The 18,842-nt window shown below is 44.0% G+C and overlaps 1 protein-coding gene across 3 annotated transcripts in view; it reads right to left on the bottom strand.

The window, feature by feature from the left end:
- The window catches only part of VPS8 (VPS8 subunit of CORVET complex), a 229,679-nt gene extending 212,444 nt beyond the window's left edge, over positions 1-17,235 (bottom strand). For 2 of the 3 annotated variants that reach the window (XM_048863795.2, XM_075132277.1), the window contains exons 1-5: positions 16,731-17,233; positions 12,354-12,422; positions 10,795-10,925; positions 8,504-8,597; positions 1,116-1,148 (exon numbers count right to left, since the gene is read on the bottom strand). In XM_048863795.2, the coding sequence (XP_048719752.1) occupies positions 1,116-1,148; positions 8,504-8,597; positions 10,795-10,925; positions 12,354-12,422; positions 16,731-16,877 (474 nt within the window). In that variant the 5' untranslated portion in view covers positions 16,878-17,233. Of the gene's footprint in view, positions 1-1,115; positions 1,149-8,503; positions 8,598-10,794; positions 10,926-12,353; positions 12,423-16,730 lie in introns of all 3 variants that reach the window. The other variant, XM_075132278.1, reaches the window with a different exon arrangement.
- Between the last annotated feature and the right edge of the window lie 1,607 nt (positions 17,236-18,842).

Below are 18,842 nucleotides of genomic sequence, written 5' to 3'. Positions count from 1 at the left end.
GAAATATTGAACTGCCACAAGTCCATGATTTAAACCCAGTCAGCATCTTTATTGCTGCTGACCAAAGTTAATAAGCAAAGGGAAAACCATTTTAGAAAGCTAGACAGCAGTGTACATTACAGCAAGCTTCCCACAGACAAGTAACAAATACATACAATTCAAAATATCTGTATCAACCACCCATCACAAGACTGCTATTAAAATACAATTTTACAGCTCCCTAACTGCGATGATCCCGCCCAGCTCCAACTCTGGAGGGGGACCCCTCTCCCAGCTCCCAGCCACTGGGCAATGGGGTCCCTGGAGCTCCCAGTCACTACAGCGGGGGCAGGGCGGGGGAGTGCGACAGGGTGCTGGACCCTCCTCTCTCCTCATTTTGTCAGGGATGTTTTAGTAAACGTCAAGGACAGGTCACAACCTTCGTGACTGATTGATTTATTGTCCATGACCTGTCCCTGATTTTTACTAAATATCCAAGACAAAATCGTAGCCCTAATTATTTATTTCTGTCTAAATGACGACTGGTAGGGAGGACATATCAAGGGAAACTTGGCATTGACATTTGCCAATCTTTTACCTCACATACAATGGGAAAATATTAGTGCCTAAGTTCACGTATACACTACAGCTTAAGCCGTATAAACCACCCCCCTGAGCAACGTAAGTTACGCAGACCTAAGCACCGGTGTGGACAGCGCTATGTTGGCGAGAGAGCTCTCTCCAATCAGCTTAGAGTGTCTGCACAAGCAGCAGCGCCACTGTAAGCTCGGTAGTGTAGCCATAGCCTAATGAGCCTTGGTCATGGTCTGAAAAAAGGTAGAAAGTTGTGGGACAGGTGATCAACAGAAGCTTCCCAAATGACATTGCCCTCAACGTGACGATAGTGGGGGTGAGGGAAGAGGGTAGAACTCCACTGCAATAAGTGAGGTGTCTCAGGCTACTCCTTCTGCCCTGCATGCTTAAGATTCTGAGTGTGAATCAATGCCACCTTCTGGGAGAAGGCATAGGATGAAAACGTCAAAGTTTCAATACTGCACTATGGAGTATGAGGGATAGACCACAGATGTAACAGGACGTTTTACTATACTGTACTTTACAGTTCTTTCAGTACTTACTATTGCAGTAGGTAAACCAGCATCCACTTTGTCCTACAGTGACAGAAAAGTCATTATTAATAAAGTAAAAGGAGGTAGGGCTCCTTCCCTGTGTACATTTCTGTTCAGTCAGTACAGCTGCACTTTTGGAGGATCGCTCTGTGCTGCGTCTCATACACACAGTGCCCCAATAGCAGCACCAACACGACAATGAGGAGACTACGCCAGCAGCATGGTGTGGTCCTGCCTGTGGAACTGTCCCACAGAAGGCAGGAGCGAAGCTGTGGGAATAGGTACAGAACCCCATGATTCTATGGGAAATTTAAACCCCCCAAAGTGAAGAGGGTTATTTGCACCCACTCCAAAGAAAAAAGATCGAGATACACAATTAGCTTTAGCCTGCCACATGAAAAATATTCACTTTCAGTTAAGATTGCTCACCTGCATTTCTTATTCATGCAATTTAATAGAAGTCGAGAAATCACCAGCTGCACCAGCATTAAGATTCAAACCAAACTAAATGAAAAGAACCGTTACTTACCCTATGGTTCTTTGAGATGGATTGTCCATACCGATTCTACTCATGGTGCACATCTGCCCCATGCATGCGAGATTGTATTTTTCTTTTTTTAATAACAATATCCTTTGTGCCCCTTAAAGATGGGGCTTAAAAGGCAGGGCAGCCTCAATCACAACTCAGTTCCTTTGCCAATAAGAATCCCAGAAAGCGGGACCCTGATTAGCAGGGATGTAGAGCAGATCATGGCATCTGTGTGGACATAAGGTACAGAGAGCAGGCTGCCATCGGTTCAAAGAGGGTACCCCAACAGACCAGTTAGAACCAAGTCGCAATCCCAGAAAGGGGGAGTCTCCTAGACTGGGGTGAAAATGTGGGAGACCCTTGAGAAATTTTGATACCATAGGGTGAACATACATAACGTAACCCTGCACCTATGAGTAATCTGCAAAGATGGCCACCACGTGTACCCTAATCAAGCCCAGATGGAAAATCTTTTCCACTTTGCAGCACAAGTGAGTCTGGTAGAGGGCTTCCTGCTCTGTAGGAAGACCTCCTAGACCTCAGATGAACGGTCTCTCTCTAGGGGGGGTTAATCCAGCCAGCATCCACACAGTCAGATGCAGTGAAGCCAGGTTCAGGTACAGTAACCGGCCCTTATTTTGAGAAAGTATGTTGGGAAGGAAAGGTAGGGTTATGGGTGGGTCCACAAAAGTTCACCTGAGAACCAGAACTGTCTGGGTCTTGCTGGGACTATCAAGATGACACAGTCCAAGTCCTGCCCGAGTTTCTTGAGGACTCTGAGGATTGTGTGAACATGCACTAAAGTACAGAGGAGCCATGGGAGGAGAAATGCACCCATCTGCAAACCTGGGCCTACTCCGTACCCCAAAGAGCAGAATGCCCAACACTTGCTGTTCCTATACATCATAAATAGACCCATCAACAGCTATCCCAACTTCAGAAAGATGCTGTGTATAACAGAATTGCTGAGGAACCGTTAGTAACTCTTTCAGAAGTCCTGTTGAGACAATCTGCGAAGGTGTTTCACAGTCCAGGAAGGGGAACAGACTCATGTGATTTGGTGGACTAAGCACCATTCCAACAGATGCAACACTTCCTGGCAGAGTGGAGATAACTTTGCCCCTCCCTGCATGTTGGTGTAGTAATTCACAGTGGTGTCATCAGTGACTACATGGACAGGGAGACATTAGAGAAGAGGAAAGAAAGCCTTGCAGGTGAGTCACATTGCCCTGAACTCCATACGTTCATATGCAGCAAGCTCTCAAACAGTCATACTTTTCCTTGGGCTTTTAAATGGCCAAAATAGCTCCCCGCTACAAAATGGAAGCACCTGTTATTACTATCTTGGTGGCAACAGAGAGAGACTGGAACGGATCTGTACACCAGTTTTAAAAAGATGGGGACTTCTACAGGGACAGTGATAAGCTGGTCCATGCCGCATTTTCTGGGTGGATATATATGGATTTCAACCAGCTTTCTAGCAGCTAGAGGTGAAGATGCTGTGCAACATAAATACACACTTCCATACATCCCATGAGTTTAAGACACGACTTCGCTGGTGTTCTAGGGTACTTGCAGAGCTGGTTGATAGAATCTGCCATGGTTGGAAAGCACTATTCATTTGATAAGCTCTTGCAGACTTGCAGTCCACTGGAGCCCAGATAAACTGTATAGATTAGGTCAGGGTCACAGAAGGCTTGTCCCTGTTGACCCTGAGACTCAGGGAGCTGAAGAAACAAAGGACTGCATAAATGAAGTTTTTGACTTTTTGAATCCCTGAACAAGCCAATTTTACAGGTAAGGACATACTTACATTTGTATTCCCAGTCTGCACAGAGGGGCAACTACTCCTTTGTGAAGACGGGACTGGGGGAGGGCGGCGATGGACGGAGGCAAATGTTGAGAGGCCAAAAGGTAGTAACTCCTTGTACTGGCACTGACAGGTCCCAACCAAAAATCTGAGCTTGGTGAATGGAGATGTGAAAGATAGAGAGCCACAAACCAGTCCAATGGATCCAGGGAGGGGAATACAGCAGCTAAAGTAACCATACGGAATCTGAAATGTCAGACGGAGACATGGAGATGTCCGAGGTAGAGGATGGAAATTCAACCCCTCTTCTTCTATTCCCACTACTTTTTCATTCCAAAGAAGCCTCTTCTTTTTAATTCCAAAAGTACTTCCTCCACAGCTCCAAGTCATATTAAGGAGTTCACTTTCTGTTCCAAAAAAAAGACACTTGTGAGAGCATTCCCTGAAAGGAGATGGGGAAGGGGGTAGGCAGAAACTGAATGGAATACCCTTGACTAACTACCTTGAGGACCCACAGGTCTGAGGTTATTCTCATCCAGTTCCTCAGGAAGGTTCTCAAAAGGGGTGGATGGGGAAAGGACGAACCATAAAACGTTCTGCCAGGCTCTCAACACTCACATCAAAACCAGTTCTTTAAGGAGGTGCAGCACGTGGGATGGAGGAGGATTGAGCAATGTCTGTGGAACCTCTGTCTCTTGCATGGAGGCTCAGAAAACTGTTATGTGTAGGACTGACTTGGATTTGCTGATTTCTCTGTGATGTAAAAACACAATGTGGGAACACAAAGGCCCAATGGTTGAAGAGTCGCCTTAGTGCACTTAAGACTGATGTGTTGTCTGTAGGGTTGGGGGGGATGGAGAAGATCGGTAACCTCAAAACAGGAGGTCCTCTTGTGGTTTTGACTTCCCATTGGATTTCAGGTGTCTGGACCCAGGAAGCAGGTCTCATGGCAATGCCAGATGCCATGGTCTCTGCCACCATATCCAAGCAGGTCCTGGTGGCCAGCTACACCTCTACCATCAAGGTCTTCACTCCTCCTAGTGTTCTCCTGTGGCAAATTGTTCAGGAGGTTTGAGAATCGCTCCCAAAGGAGGAAAAGAAAATTTAAAAAAATCAAGCTTTGAAAGCAAAACTTGATAATTAGCCACCCTCAACTGGAGGCTGACAAGAATAGACATTGTGGCCAAACAGGTACACTTTTGGGGGCGGAGCTCCCTCTTGTTTAGATTTCTCCTGGACCACCAGTAGTCAGGTGTCAGGTGTTGGAAGAAACCCTCAAATCCCCTCACAGGGGGGCTAGCATTTCCTATCTGCTTTGAGGTAGGTGGAATGAAGGTGGGAGTATGCCAGATCTCTTTCACCAGCAAAAGATCACCCTCATTTTTGAGCATTGCTATCCAGCCCACCTTGCAATGTGGAGAACATCCAAAAATTTACCTTTTTTCTTCCTGAATTATCTCAGATAGAATGTCCAAAAGGATTGCTGAGAACTTTGAGGAGATCCTGGAAAATTTTAAACTCATCTTGTGAGACTGAAGAAGATATGTTAACAGCTTCACCCAGAGCCAAGGAAGCTTGTTGAGGAGGTTGGTGGTTCCTGGACAGGAGAAAGTTGGTCTTTCCAACTGAAGTACTCCTCCGCTGTGTTTGGGGAAGTGGAGCAGTTAGAGGAGGCTAAAATTGTTTCCTCAGAGAAGGGGGTATTGGTTGAGAAACAAAAGAAGTGGGTCTCTTCCAGAGTAGGAGTTCATGCCCAAGGGAGGCCAATAATGGCCAGAGTTGTTAAACTGTAGAGGATATTGTGATGAAGATGCTCTTTGGAATCTACTATGTTCATCTTTATAGTACTCTCTGGGCTGTCCACTAAATGCCCACTGTCTCACCCAGGGAGGAGATCGGGATCTGGAGGTAGAGGAGCCTCCAGTGCATTCAAGTGAGGACAAGCAGACATAGGTCTCCTCCAGAGAGAGGCAGTCCTGTCCAGGCTATCAGGTCTGCACGGTACCAGATGGAACAAAGCCAAAGTAGACAGCTGATTCAAGACGTCTCTCAAAATGGTCCAAGAGAGGAGACTGGTACCAGACTGATGAAAAGTTCCACCAATACCAGGATGTTTGGTACCAAGTGGACAGCAATGCCAAGGAAGTGCTCAGTGATGTGGTAGGTGGTAGTCACCAAGGGTCTTGGTGCTAGAGCACATAGTGCAGACGCCATGCCAGAAGCACCGCAGTCCTTTTGGAATGGAGTCGTCGTTGATGCCAACGCACCAGGGCAGGGCTTGAGGCTGCACTTCCTAGCAGAGGGAGCTTGAGAAGATCCGAGTCTCATACTCAATGAAGGACGGCAAATTTGCATCTGACGTCCTGACTGCAGTGGTGCTTCTTTTCTCCCTCTCCCTGGTGCCTGAATGCCATCTGTGGGAGGAGAATGCAGGAGACGTAGAGGTGGTACCACAGCTAGCCAGCGCTGAGAACAGGAGCAGTTGAGCTTTCCCAGGCTTCTTGGGGACAATAGACTGGGGTTGCATGGACATCTCCATCAAGAATAACGCAGCCTTGTCTCTCTGTTCTTGAGGATCTTTTTAGCATATCAAGCAATGCTATGTTGTGTCCCTCTCCCAGGCAGGTGAGACATCTGCAGTGCACATCATTAGTGGGCACAGTGGAGTTGCATGAGGGGCAGGTATTAAAGATGGGAGACTTGAAAGTCACCAAGATGAACAAAAATAAATAAAAACCAAAGTTTAAGAAAGCTAAACGAGTTCACAAGTGAGACAGGAGAAACTGTTGCTCGAAGACACAGACAGTACTAGTGTTTCTTCTTACCACCCATGGCACGATGGAACTGAGTGACAATTACAGCTGCCTTACCACTTATGTCCTCGGCTTCGGTGGCCGGGAGGGCACAAGGGAGCAGCCACAGCCGACATTCCTTTTTTTTTTTTAAACTGATTTCATGCACATGGGGTGTACATGCACCAGGAGTAGAATCTGTGTGGATAATTACTAACATATTTTACCACAAAATTAAATCTTGCTACCTCAATGCACTCTAGCTCATCACTAACACTGGCAGACCAGGTGCCAGATCATGCGAAAGCCTAGGCATCAGCTGAGAACTGTCAAACTCACAGCTGGAAGCTAGCCAATTCACTTGTATTTATACTAATACAGAAGTGATAGTTAAATGCATAAGAATGCATTTGGTGTTTAAACTTCAAAAAAACTAATTGGATATTACATGCATTGTTTTCACTTATCTGAATCCTGTTATAATGTAATAGCAAACATTTATATTGTATATATTCTTGTAACTAAATAACCCATCAAATAAGAAAGAAGCCTTGTGTAATCCAAATTAAGAACTAACAGGAATGTGCTAATTCTTGTGCATTGAAGGCAATCAATCAGTGTGTGATGATCAAAAATGCAAAACATGCTCCTTTCTCTCTGCAGATTACTACATCTTTACTGTCATTTGGAATTAGACTGCAACTCATCTGTACATATTTTTACCTGCTTTAACCTCTCAGTAACTCTCATTCCTTTTTCTTAGCTAATAAACCTTTAGTTAGCATACTATAGAACTGGCTGCCAGCATTGCTTTTGGTGTGAGACCTGGGATGTAAATCTACCTGGGTGACTGGTCTCTTGAGAGTAACACCAAAAATCACAAATATTCCAGGTAAGTGACCATTTATCACATAGCACTACTTGCCTTGGTGGCACGATAGACTGGAGCGTCTAACAGGACTGTCTGCGATTCCCTTATAAAACTGCTGAAGTACTTTGGGAGTTCACATTTGGTACTTGATTGGTGAGATCTAATTACAGATACTACCAGTCTGGGGTGTCTGCCTTGCTTTTTACAGTCTGCCCTGAGGCAGGCACTCACAGTTATGAGCCATTCCAGACAGCATGACAGTCATGACCAAAACAAAACTCCCTTTTATTTCCAATATATAGCATCCCACTTGGCATACATTCAAATCCACAAAAACAAGCAGCTTTAACTCTGATCTCAGACAGACACTTCCTCTGGGTCAGTGTAACAGTACAGTCATACTGTGTTTTATGTGGCAAGACTGAGGTCAGAGTTAATATAGTCCATCTGACTAAGACTGTAAAAAAGTGGATGCATGCATTATAGCCAATGAGGCTTATAAGGGCAGGGATCAGTCAGACCATAAGCTGATTCAGTATCATCATCCATTTAATGAAGCAAAATAGTGCTGAAAGAATCTTTTTTTTTTTTTTTTTTTTTGGCAGAAAACATTCTAAGTACGTTTCAGAACAGCAAGGCAAGTCTATTTGGTTAGCACAACAGCTAGCTTTCCTACTATTTAGTTAATCAGAGATTTCAAGAAAAGTTACCCCTTCCCCTTCAGTGGTTCATAAACTTTTTTCCTAATGAAAAGGTGATATTTTCAGTCTTCGTATCATTACTATTGTCATGGGGGAGTTCCCTCTGATCTGTCTTTATTTAAGAATACTTTAGCCATTTACTTTTCTTTATAACTAGATGTAGTGATTAGACTGGACTGGAACACACAGGTTTATATTTCATTGAACTTTTTCTTTGAGATGAATTCTTTAACAGCCATTTCCTTTGGGACTCACTTTCCTTCCAGAGGCTGTGGATGAGCACTGCGAGAAACCAGCTTTCCTGACTCAATGCACCACTCCTTTGCCTCTTCATTAAGCTCAGAGGTACAGAATATTACTTGAAGCTAAGAGCGCACAGTGTGAAACTAGAAAAGGAGTACTTGTGGCACCTTAGAGACTAACCGATTTATTTGAGCATAAGCTTTCATGAGCTACAGCTCACTTCGTCGGATGCATCATTATGCTTATGCTCAAATAAATCGGTTAGTCTCTAAGGTGCCACAAGTACTCCTTTTCTTTTTGCGAATACAGACTAACACGGCTGTTACTCTGAAACCTGTCAGTGTGAAACTGATGAAGTAGAACTCTACACACTTCTTACCAGAGTAGCTACTGTTTTTATTTACCAATTTATATTCTCATTCCTGTTCATTGTAATGAATAAGACACTTACTGCAGCAGATACTATTTGGGCAGAAATTCCTTTCAGAAGAGAAAGACGGACAACCGATCCATGAAGAGAGAAAGAATCAGGGAGTTTTTTCTTTCTAAGAAGAGTAAAAACGTTGTTAGTCCAGAATAAATCCTACCATCTGAGTTTATAGGAAAAAGTTACTAACAGTTGCAATCACCTCATTCACCACACACTATCCAAACCATGCAATGAGAGAGGCAGGAACATATTTTCACAAATGATATGGAGTGAGGTTTGGGCCCCTGCCTTGAATTGTACCCACTTTTTCAGACAGATTCCACAAGCACTTGTATGTCAAGTGAGAAATCCATTCAACTTTCTGATGCACACAGGCACAAAACCAAAGGGAAAGAGATTTTTAATACAAAACCTGCCTTGTTAAAAAGTTAGTGTGTCTGCTTTGTCTTTTTGTTAACCCTTCAATTTGACCAAATATTAACAGCCCTCCAAAAAGATCATTTTCAGGCTTTTAAGAATTCTCTCCATTTCAAATGATTTCCTCGCCAAACACTGAAACATCAGAACTATTAATAAAAGGTTGCAAATGATTATTTTCACACTTCATATTTGAAAATGGCTAAAATGTTCCTGCTCATTTTTATTTAATAATCACCACCCTTGGGCAGAGATTAGATATGGAAAGTTTCAGCCTGAAAAGTGAAAGTTTGAGAAATTACAAGGAGCTGAACATGGCCCATTAGAATAGGGACAGCCAGGCAATCTTAACTATAGGTGTTATGCATTAACACAGATTTTAAAATTTAATTGAACTCTTAGGTTGAACAGTTTCATTTGATTTGAAAGTTAACAATGTTTTTAAATCAGCCAAGAACAGTAAAACTGGAAACTTATTTTTCCCCATAAACGAATTCAAGCATATTTTATTAAAGTGTTACTGTATATACAATATAATGTACTAATAAAGCCCCACTGACACAGGGCCTCATTGTGATTCTATAAATTAACTGTAAATTCCTACGTATACACAGATTTTCAAAAATGGCCTCTGAGAACTCCTGGGTGCTCAGCACTTCTGAGTGAGGACACACATTTAGGACCTCACATGTGGACTTTGTTAAGATTTTCAAAAAATAGGTGCCTACTTTTTTTTAGTATGGCTTATGGCTATTGTCAAAGACCACGTACCCTGAAGTTAGCTTGGCCTAAAGCCTGCAGCAAGGCCTTGTGGTTTCTGCAGTACTTCTGTACAGCAAACTGGAAATACTACTTCAACACTTCAGGCAAACTGAATTTGATAAAAACTTGTTTTTAACCTATGAAAATAGCCAGTATGTCATTGTATCTTATTTGACTTTACATTCAAATCATTTTATTTTGTCCCAATCATTTTTCATCTAATCTTATATTAATAACCACTGCACTGTGCAAATTTTCAGGGGGCAGCTGGAACTTTTGGCCCCAGAGAAGGAACCAGGAGTGGTTTGGGATTGTGGGGCTAGAACATCTGGTACAAATAATCAGCCGTTAAATTGGTTAAATAATCAACAATACAATGTTGCCCTCTAAACCGTGATTAAGTTAACACTCCACTAAAGAGAGGGAACAGTTCACATACTCTCAAAAAACACTGTTTCTGGATGTCTACACACAAATTCATCAATTACACTGTTCACATTTGGAAGGTTTTCTTTACAACCACAATAGATAATTTTTTAAATTTAAAATAAGCCATGAAAGTCTAGATTCTGGTACACAGTTCTGCAAGTTTTCACAGCCCACTGCAGCATATAAAGAGCCATGGTGCAAAACGTCTATCTTTCTGTCTAGTGGATCCTTTAGGAAGAAGTAGCCTGTGGCAGAATTACTTTTCTTTGTCCACATCATCCATTTTTAACACCTGCACTGGGGTTTGATCCTATCAGAGTTTACAAAAAGTATATTGAGGGATTTTCCTCTTAATGGTGGGTTTTTCCCCCCAATAAGATAACAAAAAGATTAGGTTTTTATTGAGAAAACTGGTTCTTTTATATGAAAAATATTTCAACACAGAAGTTTGGGTGGTTCTTTGCTTGGTATTGTTCTAAATGTCTTTTGAATAGTAGACCACATTTCTAGTTTACAATTCAATACCTGCTAGCTTGTCCCATTGGATCTCATACTAATCCCATGGATTGAATAGACTTGAGTGTAGGTCAGAAAATATAGTTGTGTGGTGCTCAGTGAAATATGATAAATCAGTTCCAATACTCATGACACACATCTTTCTGACACCATCTTTGAGATTTAGAACTGCCCAACTTATCAGTTACCTTTTCGAGTGCGTCCTGTCCCCACTGTCCGAGCTTGCCAAGGAAGATGTGTCATAGGAGTGAGTGTCAATATTATCAATGTTTAAAAGAGAGGGATCCTCAAGAACGAAAGACTCCTCTTCATCATCAGTCTGAAAGAAAAGCAACATTTGGTAAACATGACAGACAAAACAGATGAGTCACCTCTAATGGAGTTCTCAGGCTGTTGATGCCAAGGTCACGCTTCCTTGCACTTAGAACATATAGGGAGCCACAGTGCTTTATAAACAACCATCCAGAAAGATGCCAGTTACAAGGGGTAACCAGTTTTTCTTGGAGTACTTGTGTTACTAGTAGAGATCCCCACTGCTGGAGTCTGACAGGGACTGACTCTCAGAAGATGTAGGGGCCAGAGTCTAGAACGTGCAGTCAATGTTCAAAGTGGAAATAAGAAGCCAATTCTTAAAGGTAAATAATTAAGACTGGAACAGATTATTAAGGGGCACGGTAAATTCTCAACCACTTGTAGTCTTAATATCAAGAATGGGCAGTTTTCTAGAAGACTTGCACTAGTTCAACCAAAAGCTATAGGGTTTTATGCATGGATCACTGGGTGAAATTCTCTGGCTTATATCATGTAGCAGATTAGATTAGATCATCATAATGCTCCCTTCTGGCCATAAAACCTACTAATTTAAGTACATAAAAACAAAACACTAAACCAAACTGAGCCACAGATCTTGAGGATAAATCTAGGGAGCTGTGTGTCAAAGTAAGGCCAGAGGCACTACAGAGATCCACAGTAAAAACAAAATTACCTAAAAGTAAGTCTCAGCGTATGCCTTGGCTCTAGACCTTCAGGAAACATGATGTTGCTCCATTTTTTAATATTTGAAGGTGGGGGGGGGAATTGTTTTTATATATAAAGACTCTTGCTCTTGTAAGGGAGAGGCAGAAAGATTGTAACAACCTTACCATTCCCAAAGTTATTTGTGTGGGAATCTATATACTGAAAAACAACACACAAAAATTCACGGATATAAATGAACCTGCCCTACTCACCCAATTAACTGCTGCAACATGCACTGATGTATAATACATGCCACCATATATACACACTATGCATATACACAGAGAGCACACAAACAATATTTTGGTGCCTAGATATAACAATACTACAAGAGTAGTCTCTGTATCAAATGACAACACAATATTGCCTCAAACTGTATTTATCCATTTATAACATTTACCTACATACCTAGTGTTCTGTGACTACGTATCTATTCACAAGTATGCCCAATTGTGTTTCTACCTACCTGTAAATATTTTCTAAAAATACAAGTATCTTCGAAATATAAGATGGCATCATCTGAGTAGAAAACACAAAATCTAAGTGCATCACACTGGGTTCAGAGTAATTACTACACAGTTTGTGTATTTTGACAACCACAGAAAGACAAAATATTCAATTTCATTGTAATTTAGAGAGAATTTATTAATATGAACAATTCTGTTTGTTTCAATATTTTGGAACACTACAGTATATGACTGGGTTTCTTAACTCTTAAAAAGGTACTCACCTCATTTAATATGCTTTCCAGTGTTGGAGGGGTATCAACCTGGGGAATATCAAACTCTTTGTCATCTATCTAAAGAAAAAAGAAAAACAACAGATTGAGTTTAGCCTCTTTATTCCACCTTCCAAACACATTTTTTACACAGACCCAGAATGTACTTCACTTCGCAACTTTCTGAAGACAGACTGGAGCATGATGTACAGTAGAATTTCAGAGTTACAAACTGACCAGTCAATCACACACTTCAGTTGGAACCAGAAGCATACAATCAGGCAGCAGCAGAGACCCAAAAAAAAACAAATACAGTACTGTGTTAAACTACTAAACAAAAAAATAAACAGAAGGCAGCATTTTCTCTTCTGCAAAGTTTTAAAGCTATAGTAAGTCAATGTTCAGTTGTAAACTTTTGAAAGAACCACCAAAACGTTTTGTTCAGAATTACGAACCTCCATTCCCAAGGTGTTCATAACTTTGAAGTTCTACTCTACCTTCACATTCAGATGCCTTCAATGCACTCAAAATTGCTTTGCAGTGGTCTGAAGGACAAGAAAGCAATCCAGTGTGCCATACCTACTATATTTAAGAGGTTCAATGAGCAGCTTTTCTATTTCATTAACTCCTCAAAAACTACTTAGTTTGTAAACTAGGGATTCTACTGTATCTAGAGGCTCCAACTTAGATCATGCCCCTGTTGTGTTAGGTATTGCTCACACACTAAAGCAGGTGTTCCCAAACTGTGATATGCGTACCTCTGGGGGTATGCGAGACATCTCTGGGGAGTACATGGAAGAAATTGTGTAACAGTGGATTTTATTTATTGTATTTTCATAATAGGCTACTCAGACGAAGCTTTAAAACTCTGTGGGAATTTGTTATATTAAATACCGTAGTTAATTTACTTCAAGATGTACCAATAAGAACACAGAGACGCTGAAGTACAGAGTCCTCACCTCCAATCACCGTACAGCATGGATTCAGTTGCCCAGCAAATGTCCAGCCTAACTGAGCTCAGAACTTATTCAGGGTGGTTTTTTTCAGTTGTATATGTCGGGCTATAACTATCTGTACATAACAGTGGAATATGGACAGATGGCTAAAGACAGGTAGTGTTAAGAAGAACAAAGCATCAATGATGAGAAGGGCAGGGGTACGATGGCAGATCTGGAAGGGGGTACACAATAAGAAAGTTTGGGAACCTCTGCCCTATAGTTATACCAGTATATTTCTATCGCTATAGTTGTACTGACAACTCTTCATGTGAATGCTCACTCCAGAATTAATGTCCACATAGGGAGTTATACTGACATAGCTACAGCAATACAATTATAATGGTATAGTTATGCCAGAAAATTTCACCATGTAGACAAGCCCTAAGAGACAGTTCCTACTCCAAAGAGCTTAAATCTAAATAGACAAGACAGACTAGGTGGAAGACTTATTCTGATTTTACACATTGGGCACAGCTATTCTAGAAGGGATCTAAAGCCCAGCAGCATCTGGGGCACATCCTAAGAGTGGGAATATGGCAGACACTCTTGAATCAACTTTTACCCTCAGCAATTTTTCATCAAGAAATTCCAGTTTCTGACAGTAACTTTGAGTAGTATGGCCTAATATTTATTTTAAATCCTTAACTTTTTTCTGCTTCCTTGGTGATGTTTAAAAAGAGCTTTTCAGCTAGTCATTTTTCCCTTTGCCCACCACCAGAACAGTGAATGTGAGTATACCTACTTTATCAAATGCACAAAATACAATACACTGAAGAGAGATTTCTCTCAAAACTTTAATTACTGTAAGTGTTCCTTATAATTATGGTGTTTTAAGACAAATGTTATTTCCAAGTTGACATTGTCCCCTTGGTCATATAATGTTAACAATTCTTAACACAATTAAACAAAAGTAAACTGAACTTATGCTCTGTAGATAATTGGTTTGTACACTGAAATGGAATCATTTGTAACATTTCTTACATTTATTTTTTAAGAACAGTTTGGCAATCCAGTACAAACGGCAGCTTTGGCACTCCCTATTGCCATCTACATATAAGCACTAACAATATATTTTAAAAGATAAAATGAAAAAAATTATTAAACTTCATCATACTAAAGTCATAATTAAGGCTGCGTGTCTGTAACAGAGATTCCGTTACTTCCGTGACTTCTTCAGCAGCCAGTGGGGCTGGCTCGGGGCTGTCTGAGCCAGGCAGCCCTTGGGCAAGCAATAGCAGCAGTTCAGGTGTGGGAGGGAGTTCAGGGCTCGGGCAGATGGTTGGGGTATGTCATAAAAATAAAGGGAAGGGTAACCACCTTTCTGTATACAGTGCTATAAAATCCCTCCTGGCCAGACGCAAAACCCTTTCACCTGTAAAGGGTTAAGAAGCTAAGATAACCTCGCTGGCACCTGACCCAAAATGACCAATGAGGGGACAAGATCCTTTGTTCCCCCACCTCCAGATTTGAAAGTGTTTGTCTGTCTGTGTGATGCTTTTGCCGGGAACAGATCAGGAATGCAGCCTTACAACTCCTGTTAAGTTAGTAAGTAATCTAGCTAGAACATGCTAGAGATTTCCTTTTGTTTAATGGCTGATAAAATAAGCTGTGCTGGATGGAATGTATATTTCTGTTTTTGTGTCTTTTTGTAACTTAAGGTTTTACCTAGAGGGATTCTCTATGTTTTGAATCTGATTACCCTGTAAGGTATTTACCATCCTGATTTTACAGAGGTGATTCTTTTAACTTTTCTTTAATTAAAATTCTTCTTTTAAGAACCGGATGGATTTTTCATTGTTCTTAAGATCCAAGGGTTTGGGTCTGTGTTCACCTGTACCAATTGGTGAGGATTCCTATCAAGCCTTCCCCAGAAAAGGGGGTGTAGGACTTGGGGGGATATTTTGGGGGAAGACATCTCCAAGTGGGCTCTTTCCCTGTTCTTTGTTTAAAACGATTGGTGGTGGCAGCATAGGGTTCAAGGACAAGGCAAAGTTTGTACCTTGGGGAAGTTTTTAACCTAAGCTGGTAAGAATTAGCTTATGGGGTCTTTCATGCAGGTCCCCACATCTCTACCCTAGAGTTCAGAGTGGGGAAGGAACCTTGACAGGGTGCAGGGCAGCGCTTACTTCGAGGGGGGGGGGAGGGGAGTTGACAAGAAGGAGTGAGGATGCTTAAGGAAATAGATTCAATATGACCCAGCCACTCACAACAAAAACACTAACTCGGGAACCTATCCTTGCAACAAAGCCCGATGCCAACTCTGTCCACATATTTATTCAAGTGACACCATCATAGGACCTAATCGCGATTATTATTGCGATTATTGCAGCTAATGCATCAGGGGCTCGTTCACCTGCACATCTACCAATGTGATATGTGCCAGCAATGCCACTCTGCCATGTACATTGGCCAAACCAGACAGTCTCTACGCAAAAGAATAAATGGACACAAATCTGACATCAGGAATCATAACATTCAAAAACTGGTATGAGAACACTTCATCCTCCCTGGTCACTCAGTAAAACATTTAAGGGTGGCAATTTTGCAAAAGAAAAGCTTCAAAAACAGACTCCAAAGAGAAACTGCTGCACTTGAATTAATATGCGAACTAGATACCATTAACTTGGGTTTGAGTAGAAACTGGGAGTGGCTGGGTCATTACACATATTGAATCTATTTCCTTAAGTTAAGTATCCTCACACCTTCTTGTCAACTGTCTAAATGGGCCATCTTGATTATCACTACAAAAGTTTTTTTCTCCTGCTGATAATAGCTCATCTTCAACTAATTAGCCTCTCACAGTCTGTATGGTAACTTCCAACGTGTGTGTGTGTGTGTTCCATTCTATACATCCGGTGAAGTGAGCTGTAGCCCACGAAAGCTTATGCGCTAATAAATTTGTTAGTCTCTAAGGTGCCACAAGTCCTCCCGTTGTTGTTCCACTTTGTACCGAGCGGTTGTGACACCCTGAGTTCCTTTCCCAGACCTGAAGAAGCACTCTGTGGGGTGTGAAAGCTTAAGTTGTTCCCCAACAGAAGATGGTCCAGTCAAAGATATCACCTCACTCACCACCTCTCTCAAGTATCCTGGATCCACTGTGGATAACACAACATTGGCATTGCCAACCCCAAAGCACAGGCTAGTACCCTAGAAGCGCACACACGTCAATAAAACAGCTGTGAAGACTCGTGTGGCTTAGACCAAACCCAAACCTTTTACGGGACACGAAAGCCGCAGATGTAAGTGGAAGTAAACACACAGCCCGAGCGGAGACTCCTGCCTCTCCCTTCGTCTACACGGGCCCCACCCAGTCAGGTCCCCCCAGCAGCCAGAGCCCAGGCTTCGCCTCACGCAGAGCGTTACCCCAGGGGAGCCACAAACCCAGCCTCACCAGGTCACTTTTGGACTCCAGCTCCCTGTCCAGCTCCCCGCCGCTCAGCTTCGGCAGCGCGGCATCTTGGCCCAGCAGCGTCCCCAGCTCGTCGGCGGGCCCCGGGAGAGAGGCGCCCTGCTCCGCGCCGAGGCTCTCGGGCTCCATCTCCAGCTCGCCCAGCCAAGGACCGGCCGCTACGAACCGCGCTCGCTGCCTCCCTCAGGCTCGCCCCGGGCGGCCGCCGGAGCCCGCTTCCGAAGGGGGCGCGCTGGGACGTTGGCTAACGCGCGCCCGCAGATGGCGCGGCGGTGAGCAGAGCCCGCGGCCCGGCCAGCGTCTGAGCCGGGTGGGTTGCTGTGCCTGTGGCCCAGGCAGCAGCACGAGGGTCCCGGGGGGAGGAGAGGCGCCGCGCCGCTGTGACGGGGGAAGCACCGAGCCCGGCAGCAGCCACGGCCGGGCTCCAGAAACCCCGCGACCGGCACCAGTCCAGCGGAGTGGACACACAGTGCGCATGCGCGCGCGCCCGCCTCCTCTGTGGGCAAAGAGCAGCTGCTGCAGCAGCAGCGCTCATGCGCCTCTCCCCGCCCCTTACAGTCACGCCCCACCGCCAGGGCCCGCCGCCTATAGCTGCGACTCGCTGGCCTCCTGCGACCTAGCCACCCTGCGGGACCCGAGTCACGCGCCTCTCCTGCCCTTCCCCCGGTGGCGGAGGGGTCCCCACTGCGCAGTGCAGGGCCGGGTGGGGGATAGGAAAGTGCCCAGCACCTAGTGGGGGAGCAGAAAGCAGCGCGGGGGAAAGCACCACGCAGCGCCGAGGCAGGGCAGGATACTGCACAGCCTTGGAGTGGTAAGAAATTGTGAAGCGCTCAGTGTGGGGGCAGGACGCTGCACATCTGTGCCTTGCTCTCCTGCGGGCCTAAGGAGCACAGCTGGGCTGCACCAGCTAGGCCACTTGACAGACTGTCCCACCTGATTGGCTGAGGAAGCCAGCAGGTCTGTTCTTAAACCCAGCACGAGGGTGCCGGCTGCCTAAGAATACATACCTCCCTATGCTCCTCTGGCCTGCTGCAGCCTAGACCCTGCCCTGCTCTTGTTCCAGGCCTGTCGCAGCCTCAGAATCTGATAACCCAGTTCTGAGCTTCCAATTCCTGACTGTCTTGCCCTTGGATCTGGTAGTTGGACCCCTACTTTAGTTCTGAGACCTGGCTTCAATTCCTGATTCAGATGCTGCCTTGGCTCTGACATGCAGACTCTAACTCGGGTTCTGACCCTTTCTCCACCCACTAGGCCTGGCTGCTGCTTTGCCCACTAAGTCAGACCACCCATGATCCAGTCTCCTGGCAGTTTGAGCAGACCAAACAAAGGAAAACAAAATCTGACACAGGGTCCAGACTGACAGCTAGTTTGGATCTGTCCCGGGCCTATATTCCCCTGCTGGAGATAGTGGATACCTTACAGACCCTGCCAATGTAGCTGGCTGCATTGCAAGCACAAAATGTGCTGCAGGACAGGCCATGGCATCTTTGGCTCATCTTTCCACAAACCAAAGAGTCCCCTGCCTGACAAGTTTAACAGCCAGACATATGTTGCTCTGGGAATGGGTAGTACCCACAACCCAGGATAGTGGATGATCAGACGCAGTGTGCTGGGAATGGAAGGTGCCCACACCCCAGGCCAGTGTTTGGTCAGCCACACAGTGCACTCAGAACAGGCAGTGCCCACACCCTGCAGCCTGGGCTAGTCAGACACATGGCACACTGGGAACAGGCAGTGCCCACACCTTGGAACAGGGATTGGTCAGACACACAAATTTTGTCATTCTGCTCAGGACACCCAGAACTGTAAGCCACTGTGTTATCCATCTGATTTAGCAAGTGTTAGCTTTGCTGGAGACTAGATTATGTGTCGGCTCTCCAGCACACAAGTCTGTCCACCTCACCAGAAAACCCCTTGAGACTCTGCCAGTTAAATCTTGCCTTGCAGGTAATAGTGAACCCCAGTTCCGCAGAAATATCTCAGTGTCCAGTCCCTCTCAATGGACAGTTACAGAAATTAAGTTCGCTGCCTCCAGAAAGACAGAGCACACACCATCCTGGACGCACATATCACTTTAACAAAACCGCACTACAA

Source organism: Caretta caretta, chromosome 9 (assembly GCF_965140235.1).
Source record: "Caretta caretta isolate rCarCar2 chromosome 9, rCarCar1.hap1, whole genome shotgun sequence".
Classification (NCBI taxonomy): Eukaryota; Metazoa; Chordata; order Testudines; family Cheloniidae; genus Caretta; species Caretta caretta.
This window is presented reverse-complemented; position numbering and strand designations above follow the sequence as displayed.